The sequence below is a fragment of the Leptosomus discolor genome, chromosome 1 (genome assembly GCF_034619465.1).
Source record: "Leptosomus discolor isolate bLepDis1 chromosome 1, bLepDis1.hap2, whole genome shotgun sequence".
In the NCBI taxonomy this organism is placed as follows: Eukaryota; Metazoa; Chordata; class Aves; order Leptosomiformes; family Leptosomidae; genus Leptosomus; species Leptosomus discolor.
In genome coordinates this window covers 59,733,797-59,757,113 of record NC_141391.1, presented here as the reverse complement: position 1 = coordinate 59,757,113, position 23,317 = coordinate 59,733,797, and the positions used below count along the sequence as shown (strand labels likewise).

Below are 23,317 nucleotides of genomic sequence, written 5' to 3'. Positions count from 1 at the left end.
CATCAGGTTCTGTTTTCATCTATTTTCATCTAGTTCATTTTGTTGACCCAAAACACCAAAATTTGTAGAACTTTCTATTATATTTTCCTGTGCAAGAAAATCCAGACAGAAGAACAGGTCACTTGCCCACCACTTCAGCAAGTAGAAATGCATACTAGCAACACATATTTTGAATATTTTAGTCGACGGGAACAGTCACTAGCTAAATATATGTGGAATCATACACGTGGAAGTGTCAAAATTCATAGATGAACACACAGAAACAGAAATATACAGAAAAGATGAACAAGCAAGTACCTACCATACCTGTAAACCCAGGATGTAGACCAGTGTCTTGTTTGTGATAGAAAAGTGGCCTAATACTTGTGCCACTTGCACTCTTGGAATGGAGGAATAAAATGGTACAAACAGCGCAAACACAGGACCCAAGCTACAAAAAGAAAGAAACAGATGGTTAATAAGATTGATACTAGCAACACTGGTGTAAATCAATCAAAAGTAATTAATCCTAAGTACATAACAATCAAAACGTAGTATCACCTTGCAAACAAAGGTGTTCCTTGGGAACCAATGATTAGATAACTTGTGGCATTCAGGATAATAGATTAATTAGCAAATAAGAAGAACAGGTGGCAAAAAGTATCTTATTTCCAAATGTTTAGGACTGAGTTATTTCCAAATGGAGGCAGCAGAGAAGGCAACATATTTAGCAGACTGTTTCTATAAAGTACAGCACAGAAAAAGCACAGCAGTAGTCTCCTGCATCGGAACAAAACGTCTTTGATTCAAACAGACAAATGGTGAGGATCATGCCTTTCCCAAAAGGTTATGGGAACCACTTCACTTATGAAGTTAAGCTTCTATTAGTTACCCAGGCTTCAGGTGTTAGAGGATTGCAAATAACTCCAGTATCTAAGATGGGAATATCGACAGTTTGATTTAACTTCCTTGTGCCAGTGCCTTCCACGGCCCTAGAAATAACTAGCTTTCTTTAGGGTACTCACCTTAATCACAGCACAGGGTGTTTATTAAGTTTCTAAACCCTCATTTGGAAGCAGTTTAATTGAATTTAAGACTCAAGTGCTTTTTACAATGATACCTAGATTGAACTTGTGAACATAAACTAGTGCATTTCATCTGTATATCCAGATACAAAGCCTGTGTTTGTCATGATAAATCACCCAGAAAACTAAACCATCTATTAAAGACAACAGGAGAGGCCACAGCAGAACCAATGCCGAAGGCATGGATACGGGAGATCCTAGAAGAAAAGTACTTCCTAGGATGGAGAAGGTGAAGAGAAAAAGGTCACTTCACGTAGCCATGACCTGCTCCACTGGCAGAGCTGCGGGGGCGGTGACCTCCAGGCACCAAGCTGCAGGCAGCTGGCAGGGGGAGGCTATCAGCAAAGTGCACATCTCCCCCAGCTGAATCCTCGCCTGTGGCTCTGTGCCATCTTGTGTGTCTGACAGGCCCTGGATGCTGCATGGGGTAATTTTTCACTGCTCACCAGCTTATCAAAACTTTCAAGAGTTGCAGTTTCCACAGGCCTTTATATGAAAGGTATCTTAGGATACTCAGCGGCAATTCTGCAAACAGCACAAACCAGGATCTAAATAACTTGAAATGGTCCTTCAAAAATACATTTCGCTTCCGGAGGAACTACTGAGAGGACTGATACTAAGTGAAACGATGGTCTGAATATTAAAACTTACATTTCCTGAATAACTGCCAAATGCAACACCCACAGCTATGAAAAAAAAACCCTTTGAATATTATTTTTACTCAGTTAATGGGCTGTGGCTTAAGAGAATTTTGTTATCATTTCGTTTGTTATATTTGAAGTTCAGTTTGCTGAAAAGCTTCCTCTCTGAGGACTTAAATACAGTTTAAGCATACAAACATTTTTAGTAATGTCCATTTAACACACAGTCAGATGCACTTGAATGTATAGAGAATGTTAACTTAGGAACTACTGAAAAATGTTCAATTTTGCATTAAATCCTTCTTACAAAAAACCCTGTATAAACACATGAACACATTCTTAAAATAAATTCAAGTTATTTAAGTTGTAGGAGTTGATAGGCACAACTATAAGAGTGCTACATACAAAAATAATTCTTCATCTGAAGTGCTTCCATTGTAGACAGTGCTCACCAAAGCACATCAGGTTTTGTAAGTGAAAATCTTTTCCCGTCTTAGAAAAGTAGTTTTAAATTATTTCTTTCTACTCCTACCAAATGATATGAGGGAGTGCCAAAATTGTGGCACGCTTTTCAGGTTTTATCCTCCCATGATAAATAGTGACTCAGACACAGAGATTTCACATGCAAGAGTGCACTCAATCATAAGATGGTAAAGGACAAAAAGGAATTTCCCATGACTGCAAGTGCATTTTAAAAAGAGATTAGAGAATGTCGAAAGGTTCCTCAAATGTTAATATTCACCACTAATGTCAACAGACCATAGAAAGCACCACCCCAGTCCAGGGTAGTGATCTGTGTAATTCAAAGTCCAGTGTCTGACACTGCTCCATACCTGACAATCTAGAGGAGCTAGAGGAAACCTAGTGATGGACCTTTCCTCCTAAAACAGTAAGTTTGTAGGCACCACAGACATATGCCTCTAAAGACATCAGCTTTTGTTTTTTAGACAGAGCTCACATCTAGTATAACAGGTATTACAAATACCCATTCAAAACCAGTGCCCTTCAAAAAATTTTGTGAAACTTATTTGCACATGGGACTCCATTGAGTGAAAATTTATTCAGATTAATTTTAAACTTTCGCTCTCAACTTGCATTATATAATTCTGTACTTCGAAAACTACCTTGAAAATTTCAATTAATCTTTTCTGTTGCCTTCAGAATTTTCTGTACATTACTCATGCCTTGTTTTAGAATATCTATATGGAGACGCTGCTTATCTACAGCAAGTCTGTCAGAGAAGTTATCTACGTAACAATACTAGAATATGACTGACATAGTAAGTGACAACAAAAGGATGACTAAGGAAAATGTGGACCCACTGCCTGGTGGAAACAGGGATCTAGTGACAAAGGATGTGAAAAAAGCCAAGCTACTTGATGCCTTTTTGCCTCGGTTTTCACTGGTTAGTTTTGCCCTCAGGCCTCTGAGGTCCCTGAGCCTCCTGCGGGACTGGAGCAACACCTGCTGTAAAGGAAGGCAGTTAGGAAGCTCTTGAGTCCAACCAGCCATACAGCAGACAACAGGACCAGACAGGATGTACCTCAGGGTGTTGAGGGAGATGGCCGATGTTACTATCACTGAAACATGGTGGTGATCAGGGCAGGTTCCTGATGACTGACAGAGGCCTTGACAGGCTGGAGAGGTGGACCCCTGCAAACCTCACGAAGTTCAACAAGACCAAGTGCAAGGTCCTGCACCTGGGTCGGGGCAATCCCAAACACAGACACAGGCTGGGGGATGAGTGGATTGAGAGCAGCCCTGCGGAAAAGGACTTGGGGGTGTTGGTGGGTGAAGAGCTGAATAGGAGCCAGCAACATGTGCACTCGCAGCCCAGAAAGCCAATTGCATTCTGGGCTGCATCAAAAAGAAGTGTGGCCAGCAGGTTGAGGGAGGTGATTCTCCCCCTCTACTCTGCTCTCAAGAGACCCCACCCAGAGTACTGAGTCCAGCTCTGGGGTTCCCCAGCATAGAAAAAACATCAACCTGTTGCAGCATGTCCAGAGGAGGGGAAAAAAAAAAAAAAAAAAAAAAAAGATCAGGGGGCTGGAGCACCTCCCCTGTGAGGACCGGCTGAGGGAGTTGGGGTTGTTCAGCCTGGAGAAAAGAAGGCTCCAGGGAGACTTTATAGCAGCCTCCCAGTGTGGGGAGGCGGGGGACTCTGTCAGGGAATGTAGTGATAGGACGAGGGGTAACGGTTTCAAACTTAGAAAGAAGGGAGATTTACATTGGATATGAGGAAGAAATTCTTCATTGTGAGGGTGGTGAGACACTGGAACAGGTTTGTTGCCCAGAGAAGCTGTGGCTGCCCCCTCCCTGGCAGTGTTCAAGGCCAGGCTAGACGAGGCTTTGAGCAAGCTGGTCTGGTGGGAGGTGCCCCTGCCCAAGGCAGGGGGGTTGGAGCTAGATGGTCTTTAAGGTGCCTTCCAACCCAAATAATTCTGTGATTCTATGACCGGAAAAATGCAAATGTCACACCCATCTTCAAGGAGGGCAAGAGGAGGATTCATGTAGCTGCAAGCCTCACCTCTGTCCCTGGGAAAGTTATGGAGCAAATCTCCTAGAAGATGTTGCCAGCCACGTGATGTACAAGGTGATTGCTAATATCCCTTATAGATTTAGCAAGGGTGACTCTGGCAGTGTGGACAAGGAAGGGGAACACAGCGAATGTTGTATGCTCTGACTTTAGGATGGCCCTTAACTCAGTCTCCTCTTGTGTCCCTGAAGAAAAACTGGGGAGATATGGACTTGATAAGCAGATTTGAGGAACACTAGCTGCACTGCTGGACTCGAAGGGTTCTGACCAGCAGCACAAAGTCCAAGTGGCAGCCAGTTACTAGCAGCTTCCCTCAGGGATCCACACTGGGGGCAATACAATTTATTGCCTTTATTAATGACATCTCATCAAGTTGGTGAATGACACCAAACTGGAGGAAGCAGTCAACTCTCTGGAGAGCAGGGCTGCATTCAGGTATTCCTCGATGGGCTGCAGAAATGGGCTGACAGGAACCTTACAGAGTTCAACACAAGTAACTGCAGAGCCTTCCATCTATGTTGGAATAACCCTGTGCAACAGTACAGACTGTGTAGAAAACAGATTTGCAGACAAGGAGCTGGAGAACCCTTTGAATGTTAATCAGCAGTTTGCCTGTGCAGGAAAGGTCAATTGCATACAGGGCTGGATTATCAAGCTGTCCTAATTTGAGCTAAACCAGAAGTAATTCTGTTCAGTGATGTTACTTTTCAGTTAAGTCTCTTCTAAGTAACTACACTTTCTGAAAAACAGCAGCATATTTTTCCAGTGACTGCTCCTAGCAGTGATAATGTTTGATGTTTATAGTTAATACCAAGGAATGGTACGCAGAGAGGCTCTTGCTTATACTTGCTCCTGTAAGCAACCAAGGTCACTGCTAAATTCTGTATCCCATGTTGAGGTGTGAGAAGTGGGTCAGGGTGAAGTGAAAAGGTCGCACCTGCAGGGAGGAGTGAGCCAGACAGGTAACCCAAAACTGACCAACTAAGTCTTCCATCCCATACACATCATATTCAGTATAAATAAAGCTAGGAACCACAAAGGTTAACTTCTTCTTTGACAGCCGACATCCAAGGAGGACTGCGTCCGTTATTCTGTCCGTGAACCTGATCCGTGCATTCCTGAATCCAGCTCCTGCATCCCATCTGCTGCTGAGACCAGCCTTGGACTGCCCCAGTGCCAGCCCTGCAGCATTAGTGGTGACATATTGTCATCAGGGCAGTTGGGCTTGGTATTGGGTTTGTGTATATTTGTATATATTCTACTAATTTATTATTAATATTATCCATATTTTCTTATTACTGTTATTGTTTCATTAAAGCTGTTTTAGTTTTCTTTTCCAACCTGTAAGTCGCTCTCCCTTCCCCTTCTGGGGAGGGAGAGGGGTCAACAGAGAGCATCTTTCATTCATTAGTGGCTGGTCCAGCCCTAACCTGTGACACAAGCGTGGAGTCATGAGGTCAGGAGAAGTAATTGCTCAGCACTTCTAAGCCTGAACCTGAACCATTGGGTCCACTTTTGGGCTCCTCGCTTCAAGAAGGGCACTGATACACTGGAGCAAGTCCAGCTGGGGGTAGTGATGGTCCAGTACCATACCAGGTTGCCTGGAGCAACAATCTTCATCCTGAGATACAGCCTGAACACACAGCCCTAAGTAACCTGTTCTTGTTGGACATGCTTTGAACCCAGGGTTGAGCTAGATGACTGCCAGAGGTCCTGTTAAACCTACTCTCTTATTCTGTGAATAATCAAAGGCTTGTTCCTGAAACTCGTAATCACTGGAAGAATTTCTGTTCCTGTATTTCACTAGACAGGTACAAACATCCATCCATGTACTGTAAATAAAAGGACTGGTTCTTAATTCTTCTAATTATGTTAATTAATTGTCTGGGAACATATAGCAGATTCAACATCTACAAGTGGAAAACATACTCTTACTGAAGGACAACATCAGTTCTCTCTTTTCCTTTTATTTATGCTTTCCCCCTCATCCCTTTTAATCTCCCTTCCTCCACTTTCCTCTACTTTCTCTCCTTTTCCTGAGACCTTTGTCCCAGCCCTTTGTTCATTATACTATGAGAATATCAGGAATATCCTTTCAAGTGCCATGATTAACTTCTACTAGAAACTTAAGATGTCTGTGTGCAAAGAAGGGCCAGACTCAAATACACGCTGACTCTAAACTGAGTTTATACCCACTTCATGTTTAGGTAGTTAATTTCAGTCATGAGGCTTAGAAAATAAGATTTTCAAACAAAATAGAAAAGTCTAAAACCTGAAAGATTAAGTTACAGAGTTTGAACACTCTGAACGGCCACCATGTCCATCGCAAAGGTGTACTGTAATAGCAGGCTCTACAGAAATTATATTCTCATTTCGAAGAGCATGTTAAATTTCAGTATTTCCAGTGAAAAAGAAACACAGCAGACCAGATGGGAACATTCTACATCACATGAATTGATGAGATTGGTTTTGCACAGAGAAAAAAAACAACTTGAAGAAACAATAACCTTGAAAAAAGTAAACCAGAGGTGTAGAAACTACTGTCAGAGAAGAAAGAATCAGGGGCAAGTACTTCTCATAAAAGAAACTCACTACTTAAAGTTTAAAAGGCTGAATATTAAATGCAGATTAAAAGAAAATATTTTAACATTAGTAAATACATGCACAAAATACAGAAAAATGGCTCTAAAATCTATGAACAAATGGGTAGAAACCTAAATGTTACTTCTGCAAAAATATCCGCTGCTGTCAATGGAAATTCTGCAGGATTAAATTTGCAGAAATAACCAGTTATGTTATTCAGAATGACTCACTACGCTTACTAACTGCTGTGCTGTATTTTTCATTTAAGTTCTTCATAAAAACATTGACCTGACATTCACAACCACATATCTTTTGGGGGACTAAAACCATCAGCTACAAAAGCAGCTGCAGACAATGCAGAGCATGTAAATAGTGTCCTAGTAATTCAAGTTACTAAGTTACTTCAGTGCTCTGTGTTCCTACAGGCTGTCCAGACACTGCCATATTACACTTAAGGTGCCAGCCTTTATTCTGAAAATGTTAAACATTCTCAATAACATTAATTAAAACTACACAACTCCCTGCAATACGACCACCCTTGATAGCTGGGATCCTTTGCCTGATGGAGCCCAGGACTTAAAGGAACCATCTATTGCACCCAACCCTTTCGCTACACATGAGCAGGACACTCCAGTGCCTGAGGCCTCTCAATACCAGCAAAAGTGTTAGGGTACGTTACCCAATAGTCATTTATCTAACTGCCAATATTTCACAGTAATGCAGGAAGAAAGCACAAAAAAACCCACCCCAAGACAAAATGTGAAGTTGTGTATCTTGAGGTGAAAAGAAAGGTTCTTCCTGTCCATGGATATCTCAGCAGAATCACTGCAGCTTTGGGTTCATTAAAATATGAGACCCAACCAACTGAACACTTTACAATCCCCTCATGAAGACAGAAGTCGGACACCTATCCCTCCTAAAAAAAGCTTTAGTTTTTAATGCCAAGACTATTTAACAATTTATTCCATAAACTGCTGAGCTTCATTGTAAACCAGTTTCAAGTTCCTTTCCCTTCCCATTGGTGAACTTATCCAGACCTTTCCTCTTTCTGTTGGCTAGAATCTTTCTTCCAATTTCAGTTTTAATTTACTGATCATTAATAAGATGCTAACATATAATTAGTCTCTAGCTTTTTCTAAAAAGATCTGTTAATCCTATCTCCGCTCAACCTTTGTTGTCCAAACTTGACTGTTTCTATTCTACCAGCCCGCTGCAATATACAACATAAAATTTCTTCAGTTAAGCATTCATAATATACTGCCCTCAGGCAAGCAATTACTGCAGACTGTCAAAGAATTATTCAGCTTATAGCACTATGAAGATAATTTTTATTTTTTTTTAAATCAAGGCCCCCATCTTTTATTTAATATATGGTTAGCATGCTGCTATTCATGTGAAAGCCGAAGTATGGAGTTGCAGATGAAACCAATGGAGCAGTATAGGAATGGCTGGCCAAATCCCGTGCCAGAAACGAGTACAGTATCACAAGGACAACTAACTACTTATCCTTAACTGATAAGTTATTAATGTAATTAGGTGTTACAGAGTTAGTTACCTTTGCTTACCCACTGACAGTTGCTGCTCTGCATCAGATGTCTGCAGCAAGTGATTGACAGTGACAGCTTACCAAGTAGCTTTGCTTTCATGACTGACCATATTAACCAAACCAGAGTTTGAGTTCAGCAAGAGAGAGAGAGGCTTGCACTTTTCTAAAAGGCAGGGGCTCCCAGTGAATCCCATACTTGGCTAAATCTGCCACAGAAGCTGGAGCTAGGCAGAAGACATACGAAGGCACGAGGAAACTCTGAAGGGATTTAGATGGCGGAGTATTTTGTTGAGGAGGTACAGTTCAACAGGTGTATTGAAATTTTTAGTGTCCCAAGTTCATCTAAGCTTGGGTGCTTAATTTCTTCTTCTGCATCTAGATGAACCTAACATAGTCTATTTGGCCTCTGAAGAGTTACCATGAGTCACTGGTGAGTCATTGTTTACTGTTCCTCTAACTCAAGTCACTTGAGAAATCATGTTTGTCCGAAAAAAAAGGCAGGATTCAGCTACAGGTTAGTTCTAGACACCTGACCTGTCTCCCAGAAAACAAAAGGAGTTCGTTTTGGAAGGAAAGGCAGTTTTGCAGTTAAGAAACAGGCTGGCTGGATTCATTTTCTGGTTGATTCATAAACACCCTGTGTAATTCAGAAGTAATTTCTTACCTTGGGTAGTAGATGGATATGGAATTGTAAAGCTAAATCCAGTACCATTTCTAAACTGCTCAAATAGAGTAGGGACTAAGCAAGCAGACAGAAAATAAATCACCACAGGTATTATAACATACTGGTCAAAATATTAACTGCACTTCTTTGATGTCAGCATCTCCAAAAGTAACAAATCAGTATGTTAATTTCCATGTTACTCTCCTTGCATGCCAAAAGCAAAACAGTAAGCTTTTGTACACAAACAGTAGAACCAAATACGATTCACACTTTTTGATACACGCCATTTCTTGGTTTATATGTTCAAATCCTGGAACAGTCAAACAGACATTGGAGAAACAGCAGCTGTATCAGAACAGAAAACCAATAGCTAGAAGGATAAACAGTGAGTGAAAGAATGCAACCTGTGTCATTCAGCTCAAGCAATTAACATCACATCACGCTAGACTGGATTGGTAGCTAATACATCAGCGTGACTGAAAGGGTACAATCTAGTAATGGATCTTAAAAGAAGGCAAAATTTTATCAGATCAGAGCAGGAAACACATATTGGCATTATTTTATAACGGTAAGACTATATTGAAATAAACATTTCCTTTAATATGAAGCTGTGGTACTAATGTCATGCCTTGAGCAAAGACTACTACATGCCTGTGTATTTCAAAATTTCCCGTTTCTACTACATATTTTTGCTGCTGGACAGGGAACCACATTGCAGTATTATTTTGTGTACACATGAAGCAAGTTCCCCGTGCAATTTCCCTTTAAACTGCCTTTAATTCTCATTACTTCATTTACAGAGATTCTAGTCTGTGATGAAGCTAACTAATTAAAAAATATTTTTTTTAAAAAAAAAAAAGGAAAAAATCCAGAATAAGACCAGTAAGTCCTCTCAAAGACTTTCTGAATCTACTTCATTCTGCTATAGCAAAAACTTTTCCCAAAGACAAGGTACATAAAGTTTCACATTGTCATTAGATCTGCATTTACTTTAGGCTTCCTGACAAGATGGACATGCCAGACGAGACCATATCTCTGCGCACCTCCGACACTGCAAGTTCAGCAAACGCTTGTGCCATGAACACAGCCCTAATGTTTCCAAAGAGGCATTCCATCCTCTGCATGGGTCGGACCTGCCAAAAATAGAATCATCCTGCCTACTTACTGATGCTTTAAAATTAGGCCACTAAATGAGGCCACTTTAAAGATAAATAGCCTTCTGCAGTCATGAACAGTCAGTATGAGTTTTCGGGGAAAATCCCAGGTAACTCTCAACCACAGCATCTCACAGCAAACGACAGGATTTTCCATCTATCTCTGATCTCCAAAACCCTCTTAACAAACACACATTTAACTCTCAGCTCCGTGTTCTTTACCCAGAAACAAGGTTATTCCAGGTAACAAAGGTTACCTCACCATTTGACATCCCATTCCTTTCCTATTCCCTGGCCACCCTTTCTTATCAATATCATTTTAGAAGAATCAGATTTGTGTTTTAAAAGCTTTCTATCTTTAATATATTTACCTTACATGATGATGATTATTATTATTATTCTTGCTCAAAATGCAATAAACAGCTTAGAAAAGCGCACATCCTCATTAATCTCTCAAACCACCAGAGTTCTTAAACTCCCTCATGTATTTTCAAAGGGCATTTCTGTAAAGCCTCATCATTACGATACTAAAACACTGCTGGGAATGTACATGGGCTGTCGAGATGTCTGTTTTTACACAGCATTTCAGTACGCCTCAGTTCCAAAGTTTTCTCATGCTGTGTCAGTTTTGATCAGTAAGAAGCAGTTTTAAAGTCCATACTGATCATACAGCTCTTTGCTACAAACTAAATTCAAGTTATTTTTAAATGCAAATGGCATATAAACAACATTTTTCACTCAGGGATTTCAGCTGTCAACAATTACTCAAGTAAATCTCCGGGTAAAGTCCCTTCTATGAAAGTCAGTAATGCATAACTTCAGCGGGGAGGCAGGAGGGTTGTTTCTAATTACTCTCTTCGAACAGACTAATTGTAAAAGGATTAAAAATAGATGCTTTCACATCCTATAAAACAGTAGTCAGCAAATCAGGACCAGCATACAAAAAAGGTTTTTTTTTAAGCACTTGAAAAAAACCCTACCCCTCCCACAAAAGAGACTCACGTAATCACTCTTGAAAACAATGTGCAAGCGTAAACTTTTGCAGTCAAGCCATCCTGTTAATGCCCTTAACTGCTCAGAGGATCCAGGAAGCTACAGATATGTAAGTACAGAAAAGAATTAACTTTTTAGATTTTTTTTTTTCACTGAACAACAGCAAACAATTCCAGAAAGATTCTTTCTTTTTTGCATTATACTGAATATTTTCACGTGGTAGAAAGGATAAATGATCTTTGGATGGGAAAAACAAGACTAGTGGAAGAAATCCTGTGGTATTTTATGTTCACATATTAATACACTGCCAGTTAATTTTTATTTAAAGGATCTGTTGACCCACAGCATCAACAAGTTATTTTAAGTCCTTTCTTATAATACAGCCTTTCAACAATCACAGAGAAACATTTGATACTGCATTAGCTTAAACAATTTTTTTAGCAACAGTAACTTAAATTATACTCATGCAGAAATAACCACTGTACCAGTAGTAAGGGAAGGATTGCAGTTCTTAAGTGATTCACTGAACCTTGCAGAATACTTAATTAGTAGGAGAGAGCCTTAAAATAAATCCGTAATACGGTCATGAATGCATAGCTTGCTCTATCACATGCGCTCCTTGTCTACAAAACAGCCTTTATTATCAGCTCAAGAACTCCTCAGTCACTCTTCTCACATCTAAATATTGCAACAGAATATTTTCACAATTCAAAGTTTTATGAGGAAATTTCTCTTTTTTCTGACACACATTTCTTTCGAAGTAAAAGAGAAGGAATTCTTTCTCTAAATTGCAATCACCAAACATCTTTCTCCCTACTACTGATCTTCACATCACAAAGCTAAAGAAATACTACAAGTGACATGATTTTTATACATCTTCCCAATTAAAAAGGATAATTTTTTCCTATTACACTGGCAAAACAAGATAGACTGTTCAACAGACAATAACTCAACTATCATTTATCTTAACAAACAGAGATGGCACGCACACCTTTGAGCAAAGAATACAAGAGGTCTGTGTAACATTTTCATGGCTCCTCCTGAAGAGATGAGGGAACCGAAAACTTATCTGCCAATTAGTCTTTAAGAGCTCAAATCTCATCCCTTTCTGTTTGAAAGATTGAGGAGAATACATACATGTAATGAATAATAAATTTAAGCTAGATTTCTTAGGTTGTAATCCCTAAAATTAAAGACTGTATCTGTACAGGTTCCATAATCACCCAGGAAAAAAAAAAAAAATCACATGAAAGGTGTGCATGCTTTCTAGGACTAAAATACAAATTGCTATTTGACCCCTTTTTTTCTTCTGCTTGCAGGAATGTAATTGTCAGAGGCTCAGGTTTTTATTTTGTTTAGTTGCTCTATTTTAGGCTCTCTCCTTTTTACATTTAGTAAGGCAAATAAAGTGAAAGGAGGATAATCATCTCAGCATCAGAAAGGCTTTTCACATTAACACGTATCTTCGGCAGAGACGATTTATGTTAGATAGTTCTCACACTTTTAATAGCACAGATCACACTTGGAAAGAGAGATCCAACAGATAAGAGCGAGACATGTACACTCCAAATTACTTCCACTTTTTCTTTAACTAGTTCTGCAGCATTTCAACTCAACTTCTTTGTTTCCATGTCGCTTACTGTAGCTTCTATTATTTTGAGCGCCAAATATAACTGTTAAATACAACTTTGCAAAATCTATAGTGATAGATAAAAGCAGGATCATAAAGATCCCACAATATGTGCATCTGTGAATTCTGTTAAGCACTTAAAGAATATTGTAACTCTTCATAGCCATCATTAAGACAATTTCATTCATGAAATGCATACTTGAGATCCTGACATGTGGCTTACAAATTTGGCTTTAGTACTCGAACAAATTTGAGTCTATACCAAGGAAGAATAAAAGCACCAGCCTGGAAACTACTCATCAAAATTGGCAGTGGGTTGCGACCTGAGGATTCAGTCTTCAGGTCATCAGGACTACTCATTGGCATTTAGGACACAAAACTCAACAGCTTTTGAGCAAAGGTAAATTAACATGACACACTAGACATATATGAATGTTAAAGCATTAGAAAGATCAGGAAACTTTAGGACACGTCTGTCTCTTGCCTCAGCTTCTATTAAACCATGTGTAGGTCCTAAGCTGCCATACATACACCTGGATATATGGACCTTAGGTATAAGTTCTTACTACATCAACAAAGCATTCTACTATGCAACTTAGCATGTAGATTTTTTAACATATTTAACTTAGTTGAATCAAGCCTTTTTCTCAAACAGAAAACATTCTACAATGAAGATTACTTGTATGGTAAATTAGAAATTCAAACAGTAAATATGACTGGTCAACAGAAAACAATTAATTTTAGAGATTAAGGAAAAAAATTAAACCTACGTAACCACAGCACTGCATACTTCCCATCTTCTACTGTTTTTAAATTGTGTAAGACTTACACAGCTTACACCTATAGAGAACTGTAAGCTCACCAAATCCTCAGGTCAAGCATCGCAGGGAAAGCAAAGTCTCTTTCCCGACTATTCCTTTTAAATCATTTATATTCTTTATGCATACATAAACAACATTATAGCACAATACTGTCAAAGAAATATTGTCCATCTCAAAGTGACTAAACCATACCATGTACAGAATCAGGAGAGATCTTTCTAATGATCTGCCATGCCTTTCTAAGAATTTAATTAGTACCCCTCTTAAATTAGCTACTGGATTGATGAACCAGGGATTACCTCCAAAGAATGAAAATTTTGAAGAGAGACAGACAAATCACACATTACATTACAATAGTGAGTTTGCAGATGACACCAAGCTGGGTGGAAGTGTCGATCTGCTGAGGGCAGGGAAGCTCTACAGAGGGATCTAGATAGGCTGGATCCAAGGGCCAAGGCCAATTCCATGAGTTACAATAAGGCCAAGCGTCCATGAGTTACAACAAGGCCAAGCACCGGGTCCTGCACTTCAGCCACAACAAACCCCAGCAGCGCTACAGGCCTGGGGAGGAGTGGCTGGAGAGCTGCCAGGCAGAGAGGGACCTGGGAGTGTTGATTGACAGCCGGCTGAATAGGAGCCAGTAGTGTGCTCAGGTGGCCAAGAAGGCCAATGGCATCCTGGCCAGTATCAGGAACAATGTTGTCAGCAGGAGCAAGGAGGTGATAGTGCCCCCATACTCGGCTTTGGTGAGGCCGCACCTTGAGTATTGTGTGCAGTTTTGGGCCCCTCTCTCCAAGAAGGACATTGAGATGCTGGAGAGGGTACAGAGGGGGGGCTACCAAGCTAGTAAAGGATTTGGAGCATGTCACTTATGAGGAATGGCTGAGGGATCTAGGGCTGTTTAGCCTGGAGAAGAGGCTGAGGGGAGACCTTTTTGCTCTCTACAACTACCTGAAAGGAAATTGTAGTGAGGTGGTAGCCGGTCTCTTCTCCCTAGTAATAAGCGATAGAACAAGGGGAAATGGCCTTGAGCTGCACCAGGGGAGGTTCAGGCTGGATGTTAGGAAGAATTTCTTTACTGAAAGGGTTGTCAAGCATTGGAACAGGCTGCCCAGGGAGGTGGTGGAGTCACCATCCCTGGAGGTGTTTAAGAAATGGGTAGATGTTGTACTTAGGGACATGGTTTAGTGGTGTTGGTAGAGGTAGGACAAAGGTTGGACTCGATGATCTTGAAGGTCTCTTCCAACCAAAACTGTTCTATGATTCTATGATAATACACAGTTAAAGCCTTTTACGTGCTCCCTTTTCTGCTGAAAAGACAGATGCTGCTCTTTCAGCAAAAGCAAGAGATGAGAACAAGAAGAAAACCCATTTAGTGTACAGAGAGAGCTTTGTATCACTGCTTGCACATAATCCAAACCCATGGAATCTAAGGCTGCAACACTGCAATTGTTGACTCATAGCTTAAGTCTATGCTTGTTAATAGTTAAATGTACATAACATTACAATACTACATATAAAGCTCATCATACATGAACATCTACCTCTATGAACTAGGTCTCTGGATTATGTAGTACTTCAAGACTGGAGCCACTATTCTGTCCATCAAACACCTTTTGCAGAGAGGACTCTACTCTGAGCTGGACTCTTGCGTACTGCACTGTAAATGTAAAACAAATGAATAATGCCAGTCAAACGTTTTCACAGAAAACCAGTCTCCCAAAATAACTTATTTTCCTCCTTTGATGAGACTAAAAACTGGCTTAGAAAGGCACCTGCACAGATTTCAGGCATGCAAGATTTTGTAAGCAGCTTGACATGGTACTGTGATTTTTTTCCCCGAGTAGATTCTACTGCTGTCAAACGTCAAGAAAGCATACAGGACAGAATAAAAGTTCCCTAGCTAACAAATCTCACAAAGTAATTGGCTAAGGAAAAGGTTTTTTCCCACTAGTTATCAGAAAGCAAATACAATGCTAAGACTTGAAAATGGCAAGTGAGAGAACAACCTGCACTAGTTGCAAGCCTAGGCATAATATTAAAATTAATTTTAAACTCTCCCAGGCACAAGGTCCTCTCAGGTAGAAGCAGAGAGCAATGGTCATGCCCCTAGACTGGAGATATCCTGGGACATGGTGAATCTGAGACATACTCTGGGATCACAGTGAACTAACTTCACAAGCTCCCAGTGCAATGCTACACAATTCTGTCTGGGACACCTAACTGACCAAGCAGAAAAAGCAGGGATGTAGTTGTGAGTATGCTTTCAGGTACACTGGTACCAAGAGGCATCTGAAACTCCATCTCCTGTGTGGGAGTAAGCTGTGGTTAGAATGGACGTCACAGGACTATTTTGCCTTGTGGTGAGACATTTGAGAAGTTCACCTTGAACTGCCAAAACCATGAGATTGTATAAAGGGGAACGGCTCAACAAAAACAGCAATTGGAAATTATTTTTAGAGAAATTTAAATAAGAGACATTATTTAACAGGGAGGTTGAGTGACCAAAAACTACAGTACAAATGTCTAATTCACCTTCTCTTCAGTTCTCCAAATCAAGACCAAACAGCAACTTAGAAAATATGCTCTAAATGAAGTTGGAGGAATCCATACACAACTAACTAGAATAATAACATAACCTGGATTATACATCAGCTCATATTAAATAAGTGGTCTGTGTCACTGAGCATCATGTGTTTGCAGACTCAGAAAATGTAAGACAAATTAATGTTATTTTTTCCAAGTATATACTTCAAAATATTATCATTAATAAACTCAGAAAGCCACTGGGGAAAGGTATTTAATCCAACAACCTAGAAGAGCAAATACTTTGGTAGTGATTCTAGAGGGTGACTTCAATGGTGCATCTGGATTCAGGACAGTAAACGGCTATGTACTCATTCAGGCACATAGCTCATTACAAGTAAGAATCAAGTCCAGCTAGTCTGAGGTTTGCAGCAGTAAGGAGGTAACATTCTCCAATTTTGCTCCAAGAAAGCAAAACACATAAAATGGGCCTGCTGGTTTTTTGAGATACATTCATATGCTCTGTACAATAAACTGATCACTAAGGATTGCTGCCAACAGCAACCTGACACAAGGAATAGGATTTTAAAAAAGTCTTGTCTTGCTTAATAGTCTAGACATCTTTCAGGAAGAAAGTATTTTTTTAAATGCAGCCCTGTTCAAGGTTGACAAGAAAAGGTGAAATACCTGCTGAGGTGAATGGAGTTCACCTAACACCACTAAGAGCTCAAATGTACAAAGAAGTTACCATAGCTCAAGTGATGTGTGTGAAATTGTCAGATGGTAGCAACTTTATATAACCTGTTTGGGCCCCAAACCAGATACAGTATTGCAGTTTTTTTTAAAAAATTAAATATATTCAGGTAATATAGCACCTAGATAACACAGTGACTGCTCAAAAATGCCCATACATACCTACATATAGAGAAAATACTAACACTTATCTAGAGTATTAGAAAACGTGCTCTCCACAGTAACAGTCAAAATATTTTGGGGATAACAGAGGATCAAAAAGAACCCTTTCCCCACCCAGGGCTAGCTCCCACAGCAGGTAGAAAAGCCTGCTGACATCCTCTGTCAAGTCCCTCAGCTAGGACTCCTTATCAGTACAGCCATGGTTTTATGCAAGGGTGAAGATACTATCTTGCCCAACAACAACTTCTAGATTAATTTATCACACTAAAGATCTGACATCATAGCACAAAATCAGGTAACATGCATTTTATGAAATTCTACTCTTGATGTAAAAAAAAAAATTTGCACTGAAATGACAGATTTTTTCCTAAATCATAGTTAAACATGTTTGTATGATAAAAATCATGCAGTTCATATGCTGTAGCTACTTACTGCAATAGAACTGTTTATCATAAATCTTAGATTACTCTTCCTTACATATGTTTAAGAAATTCTTTTACCTAAATTTCAAGGAAGAGATGAGTAGAAAATAGATGTCATGCTGGGAGCGTGAATATGTAATCAGAAGCACTTAAATAAGAGAAACAAAACAAAATACCTCACTACTCTTATTCAGGTGCCTACACAAACCCACACCATTTTCTGCAAAAAGTAGTCTATTACACTTATGTAGAACAAGAGCCAGCCTACACACTTCTATAAGCATGCAGAAAAGCCAACACAGGAGGAAAGGATACAAGAACTATTCTCAGGGTAATAACTATTGTATTAATCAATCATCAAATACATTAACACCAGATACTGTGAACAATGCTGAATTAACTAATATAAAATTACAGGGATTCTTAAATCTGCACTACAGCTGGAGTCGCTATTTACTGGTTTAATTCCCTTATTCAAACCACAAAACTCCAACTTCCTATTTGACTATCAACCCTGAACGCAGTATTCCCACCTCTTGACACATGGCACATACTTCACAGGTATCTAAGAATCAGAACACTGCACATTTATCAGTCAGAAATCGCTTACTGGTCTTTCCTACTGCCTGTGCAACACAGCAAAAACAGACTTAATATACTATCTGGATGCTAAATTTCTTCCTTAAACATAGTAATAAAACTCACTTATGTATTTTAATACACGTCATCCACTATCTACAGGTTTACTGTTTACAGAGAACCTTATGCACCCGTGCTAACCTAGCCAGAAGTCTGACCAGATTGGCTTATAATGCAGTACGGTTGCAGGTAAATTCATTGTAAACAACCTGAAATAAGTAGGACAATCTCCTCAAAACATGAAAGAAGATACTAACCTTTTAATGCTTTCAGAAGATAATAAAGGGATACTTTCTAAAGAAAGAATACTTTCTAAAATGCGTAGCTTAAAACCCTTAAAATTGAGAGGTATTTTCCAGAAAGACTTTTTAAAAGTACATCAGACTGCAGTTGTTTGTAATATTATGTGCTGAAAGGCAGATCCTTAGAAATAACCTAGGTATTTTAACTAAAGGTACCAGACGGACTTAAAACTCAAGTTACAACAGCTTTTATCTCCAGATAATATTCTGCATTAAAGCAGAAGCAATCTTGTTTTGACTGCTGTTTTAATCCATAAATGGTGCTTCTAAGAGGCACCATTTTGCAGAACATTTGCTCAAGGAGTAATGTTAGATGCCCTGTCCTTTCTGACATTTATGCTTACACTATGCAACTGTCAGGTAACAACACACTTAAGAAATATTTTGCACTGGAAGCAGTATCAACAGGATGGGGCTCTCTCCATTTCTGAAATTCTACTGGATCATTTTTTATATTTTTAAGTCCTCCAAATCACTGCTACTTTGCAGCTCTTCCATGCACTCCTGACTGTGCAGGTTAAACGATTTCTAAAATCCACTAAATTGACAATGGGTAAAATATTTCATCTGGGTTATCTCTCTTTTGCAGCATCACTAAGGAGTGACTAAAGTGGTAGTCTTAAGGATTTATGTATGTAACAATATTTGAATTAGATTCCAACAGCCAATTCTTAAAACTAGTATTAAACAAGCTGAATTATTACGATGCTAATATGGTAAGAACACTAAAAAAATTTAGTTTCTCTAAACAAGTTAAACCATCACAATGTGAATTGTTAGAAACAAAGACTCCCTAAAAATTAACTGAAACACATTTAAAAGATTTCTATCTGCTTTTCTGACCCTTGGGGACTTCACATGATCCTTTGTCATGCGGTTTCCTCAGACTCTGTTTTCCCCTCAGATTGCTTTAAACAGTCTCCCACCTCCTGACCATCTATAAACTTCACTTCCCAAATACATGACACGCCGGGTTATTATTTTGCGACCTGTCTGCTTTTTTTCAGGCGAGAAGGAATTGGGATCAAAACAGAAAAGCCAAAAAGAGCCATCTTCTAGTTTGTTTGGTTTTGAAAGGAGGCTTGAAAAGTAATTCACCATAATGAAGTTTCATTTCAGTTTTTTACAGTCTTGCTTTTTGCAACAGAGGTTGGCCGTTGTTACGCAGAAGAAGTTTAGCTACATTTATTACAAAATTTTTCACTGTTTTTTTTGTTGTTTTGTTAGGTCTACTGAGCTTCCTGCAACAACAGTGGTTACAGAAATGGACACTTTCACAGCTTCTCAGACAAACAGCTCCACCTGTGATTTATATGAGCACAAAGATACAGCACGGATACTACTGTCTGTCTTCTACAGCTTCATCTTAATTCTTGGGGTGCTCGGAAACGCCATTGCCCTCACCGTCATTTTTAAAAACAGAAAAAAGATCAACTCCACTACCCTCTATTCAACAAATCTCGTCTTCTCTGATCTCCTGTTCTGTATTGCCTTGCCTACAAGGATAGCCTACTACGCCCTGGGATTTCACTGGCCATTTGGAGAAGCATTATGTCGAACAACCGCTCTGTTATTCTATATCAACACCTACGCAGGTGTAAACTTCATGACATGTTTGAGCATTGACAGGTTTTTCGCTGTTGTCCACCCCTTCCGATACAAGATCAGAAGGATTAAATACGCCAAAGGCATTTGTGTCTTTATCTGGTTTCTGGTATTTAGTCAAACTTTCCCATTGCTTATACAACCCATGTCACAGGAGGAAAAAGAAAGGACTACGTGTATGGAATATCCAAACTTTGAAAAAATAGCACATCTACCGTTTATACTTCTTGCTGCCTGTTTAGTCGGGTACCTTATTCCCCTGGGGATTATACTATTTTGTTACTCTCAAATTAGCTGCAAACTTTTTCAAACGGCCAAGGAAAATCCACTGACTGAAAAATCAGGGATAAACAAAAAAGCCATCAATACAATCGTATTTGTAATTATAGTGTTCATCATCTGCTTTACCCCTTATCATGTCGCAATCATACAGCACATGATTAAGAAGCTTCAGAATGAACCCTCGTGCACTGGAAAGAAAATTTTCCAGAAGTCACTCCATTATACTGTGTTTCTGATGAATTTTAACTGCTGCCTAGATCCTTTCATTTATTTCTTTGCATGCAAAGGATACAAGAGAACTGTAATGAAAATACTGAGACGACAAGTGAGTGTATCAATTTCAAGTGCTGTCAGGTCACATCACGAAGAAAGCTCACGTGACGTGGGAGAAACACAAATGACGGTACTTGCAAAATCTTCCAATGGAAAGCTACCTGAAAAATAAGGTCTGTAGTACACTGCAGTGGAGCAAGCTTAAAAATCCAGGGTCCACAGTAAAAACTCTTAGTACTACCTGTACAGCAGCTTAATTAAGATTCTGCTTCTCAGGATGTCAGAAAATCAAGGAGTGATGTTGGATGGAAAACGAATTGTCACAGGACAGCAGGAAAACCCAGCATTATTATTTCCTAGCTGCACAATTTTGATTGATGTAATTTTTTCCAGGAAATATGCACCATTGTGAATGTTCAAATTCCATACCACACATATGCATCCCTGGATGTTATTAACTCAAGCAAAGACTCAATTCACAGCTTGGGTATCTGAGAAAGGATTAAACACAAACAGCTTACAATTCAAACTGACTACAATCAGAACATCTGAAAATTGCAAGACCTCTAGCTGAGCTCCAATTACAGCAATGGTTTTGTTAGCCAAGTCACACAACCAAAGGAAATCAAGCTTTGAGATAAAATGGACAGTTTCTGTGCATGTTTGACTGTCACGAGTGCTTAGTTTATAGTCCTTTGGGGGTGAAACTGCATATTATAGTATTTGGAGCACGAATGTCTTATTGGACAATTCACATAGATAACATTGTCAAATGTAATCGACAAAAAGTTAATTAACTATTTCGTTCTCCCCCCACACTGAGTATCTCCCGTATGTTAAATCCCTCATCTTTGCAAGGTGTGTTATTTCTTTACTCCTTCTCCTAAAGGAGAACTTTTCTTTGTAGTGTGTACTGTAAATAATCTCTACTCTTATTGTATATAAATTATTTATTAACACAAAAAATAAGTTGAAGCAAGAGACTCTAATATGAAAACTGCACTGTTTCAGTTAAAAAGCAGTGATACATGGTTCTCCAGAATTTCTGCCAAAGTCAGACATGGACACAAGACAAACATTTTAGAAATGAGAATAAATGTTCACAGTTGAAGCCACCAAGAAGTAAATTAATGAGTTAATTCTGATGGTGTGAGATAGCCACCTCTTTTTTTACTTGAGAGACCAATAAATGGGAACAGCAGGATTGGTTGGGAAGGAACAAGCTTTCCCATCAAGCCTTCATGCAGGGTTACCTGAAATCCCTTTGGGCACACTGAAATTGGGCCAGCAAAGAGACTAAATGACTTAAACACATCCTGCTGGAATGGACTCAATACCAGTGGAGTAGCCAGGATGCAAGCCCTGGGTTCCTGCTGTCGTGCCCTTCCATCATGTGTCAGTTTCCTTCCCTACTTCATTCTTGGCCCCTGTCTTTTCTTTTGTCTTCTATCTTATTAATATGCCTTCAACTGCCAACACAACTTGGTGACTGCACCATGAGACTGTGATGGAAAAGGAAAAATAAAGAGTGCCTGATAATTACTGGTAAAAGCTATGCTAGATGTCAGAATAAATGTTATTTATTGCAGCTGTATTTCTCTGGCACTGAAGTTGTACTGGAAGTCAAACAAACATAGTTACATTTGTCATCTTTGCAATTCCTTCCTTCCTTACATGTTGACCTCTGCCTACCTGCAAACATGGAAGGGTCATATTTGAACAGCGTAACGGAAACATTAAATTAACAATTACTTTCTTATGGGAAAGAAAATTCAAAAGACCCTATATTTCATACCACTTTGATTGTCAAATGAGTTTCTAATTACAAAAGACACTATGCAACAGAGGTGAAAACAGAGTAAGAAAAATAATTTTTAGCAAGAAAAGTTCTACTTAATTCTGTATGCTGTAGCAGTTCTGTTCTTGTCATTTTTTTTAATAAAATATTTTAAAATATTATTTAAGAATTTGTTCCTATTGGAGTAAGCCAATGATAACCTGATAAAACCACAGACAGACCACTCATGAATACCTAGAAGCTGTAGAAATAAAATATATGTACTATTAACATCACACCAGCACAAGCTCATTTTATTCTACTTATGTCTGGTTTTTTATTTTGATCTGCGTTTCATCTAACTGCTGATTATAAAACCTTAAAGGCAAGAAGTCGTTTTTATATTTGTCTGTGAACTATAACTCAAATATATATTACAGCACCACATAATGTAGATATCTATTCTCTTCTAAATGGAAATAAAGTGAAGATCTGTATTGAAAATCTTGCTTTATTCCCATTGTCTCGTGTTAGCAATTCTGTTATTTTCAAATTTAGACTTTGTTTTTAAATCATATCAACATTCTCAAACAGCTAACTACATCAAAACACCGCTTTTGCTCTACTAAGCCTTAAGAGTGTTGGTCCAGTTAGATAAAGGTTTGACAAAAGCTATTTTTCCCCCCTTATTTTAATATTTCTCAAATGCTAAAGAAACAAATAAAATAAAAACCTTTAAAAGCTAAGATAAGCTCAGCTTCCTGACAACAGTCCTAAAGGCACAGACAGACAGACAGTGGCAATTTATAGCTGCGGCAGCTGATGCCACTGCTTCCCCTCACTACTTGTCAGCACGCACTCACAGCTCTTGTATCAATGAGGAGCCTCTTTTCTGCGTGCTTATCTGAAACTGCCAAAAGTAGCGGTGCTGGTTTCAGTTGGCC

At 39.1% G+C, this 23,317-nt stretch overlaps 2 protein-coding genes across 2 annotated transcripts in view; one reads left to right on the top strand and one right to left on the bottom strand.

The window, feature by feature from the left end:
• The window catches only part of UBAC2 (UBA domain containing 2), a 90,594-nt gene that overhangs the window by 34,532 nt on the left and 32,745 nt on the right, over window positions 1-23,317 (bottom strand). The window contains exon 4 of the mRNA XM_086481547.1: window positions 307-430. Coding sequence (XP_086337673.1) covers window positions 307-430 — 124 coding nt within the window. The remainder of the gene's footprint in view (window positions 1-306; window positions 431-23,317) is intronic.
• Window positions 11,250-21,423, top strand: LOC104353775 (G protein-coupled receptor 183). The gene is made up of 2 exons (XM_086482053.1): window positions 11,250-11,290; window positions 19,664-21,423. Exons 1-2 carry the CDS (start codon window positions 11,250-11,252, stop codon window positions 20,766-20,768), a joined length of 1,146 nt encoding a protein of 381 aa, XP_086338179.1. The 3' UTR covers window positions 20,769-21,423.